The sequence below is a fragment of the Austrofundulus limnaeus genome, unplaced genomic scaffold (assembly GCF_001266775.1).
Source record: "Austrofundulus limnaeus strain Quisiro unplaced genomic scaffold, Austrofundulus_limnaeus-1.0 Scaffold1248, whole genome shotgun sequence".
NCBI lineage: Eukaryota > Metazoa > Chordata > Actinopteri > Cyprinodontiformes > Rivulidae > Austrofundulus > Austrofundulus limnaeus.
This window is the reverse complement of record NW_013953650.1, coordinates 11,561-13,220: the sequence shown is the minus strand read 5'-3', so window position 1 is coordinate 13,220 and position 1,660 is coordinate 11,561. Positions and strand designations below refer to the sequence as shown.

The window sequence follows — 1,660 nt, the reverse complement described above, 5'->3', positions numbered from 1 at the left end:
ATCCCCACCCAATACAATAAATCCCAACTGGTGACTTGTGAGTTCTGGTGTGTTGGTGCTTTGCGTCTGTGCGAGGGTCATATATGTTACTGCTGTCGTTTTAGAGCTGCCACTCCAACATTTATGATTTCATTTGAATTCAATTCAAAATACTTTATTGACCCAAAGGGAAATGACAGAATTACAGAATTCATTTGCTGGAATATATTTTTTAAATGAATACAGGTAGATCTGGACCCACTTTCTAAATAATTATTATTTACAATCAGCATAGTTTTTAGACTTTGTCATGTTTTTGTCAGAGAAGAGCAACTTTTCTGAGAAAATTTGTGCACGTTTTCTGAACATGTTTAAAGTGAGGTTCTTGTAATAAATATGACAGCATTTTTGTAAAGAACATTAATAACATTTGTTGAACTAGTGAATAACAGTGATGAATATTCAAACTCACAGATTCCTCATCTCCCATTCTTCTCTCTGTTTTGGTGCTTTGTTTCCCAGAGGCCAACTTCTCCTGCAGAAACAAAGAACAATCAGTCTAAAAACTTTGACAGCATAAAAACCACAAACATATTTTATCAACCATTTGTGTGTGAACACAAAGGTCAGGACTCAGCCAACGTACCCGGTGTCTCAGCAGAGAGTTGTGTTTCAGCTTGTTCAGGAAGAAGACGGCAGACTGAGCTCGAGCGAAAGTCAGAGTCTTGGCCTCTCTCAGAGGTTCTGCTGCTAACAGAACAGGAAAGAAGATGTTCTGCTTTATTCATTTACCACCTTTTACACATATAAATCACAAACTGCTTCATTATGCAACACAATAAAAACTGTACACAGACAGGAAAGATGTAAGAACACAGATAAAAGCAAACAGAAAAATGTTTTTAAAAGACTCAACATTGTTAATGAATCATAAAGAGTTTATTTCACAGGTGAGACGTGACGAGACGCTTTAGTTTGAAACTGGTTCTTGAATAATTCACAAATACCGCACTCAGTTCATACAGCTCAAGTCCTTCCGCTCCCAGTCTTCACCCATTTCCACTGGTGTTCCCCAAGGTTCTGTACTCGGGACTCTACTTTTCATAATCTTTCTGCTCCCGCTTGGCCACATCTTCCATAAATTTGGTGTTCATTTCCACTCTTATGCCGACGACACTCAACTATACATTTCGACAAAACCGAACTCCACCTTATCATCCTCCACTCTTACTGACTGCCTCAGTGAGCTCAACAACTGGTTCTCCAATAATTTCCTCAAACTAAACCATAACAAAACTGAACTCCTCCTTGTTGGTACAAAAAAACTCCATTTCAAAACTCCATTTCAAAATCCCAGCATCTTCTCTTCACTCTTTAACAACTCTGTTCTTTCCCCCTCGCCTCAGGTCAACAACCTCTGTGTCATCCTTGACACCACACTCTCTTTCACATCCCACATTAACAACATGACTCGATCTGCCTACTTTCATCTTCACAACATTAAATGTCTCCGTCCTTCACTCACTCCCTGCTCCACTGCCAACCTTGTACACAGCCTGGTAACATCCAGGATTGACTACTGCAACTCCCTACTGTTTGGCCTCCCCAACAAATCCCTTCACAAACTACAGATGGTTCAGAACTCAGCAGCCCGTGTAATCACTCAAACCTCATCCTCTGC

The 1,660-nt window shown here is 40.1% G+C and overlaps 1 protein-coding gene across 2 annotated transcripts in view; it reads right to left on the bottom strand.

The window, feature by feature from the left end:
* The window catches only part of mical1 (microtubule associated monooxygenase, calponin and LIM domain containing 1), a gene marked incomplete in the record, with an annotated part of 34,223 nt that overhangs the window by 21,482 nt on the left and 11,081 nt on the right, over positions 1 to 1,660 (bottom strand). Inside the window, 2 exon segments of one of the 2 annotated variants that reach the window (XM_014031417.1) lie at positions 452 to 514; positions 626 to 729. In XM_014031417.1, the coding sequence (XP_013886871.1) occupies positions 452 to 514; positions 626 to 729 (167 nt within the window). 2 annotated transcript variants of the gene reach the window in all.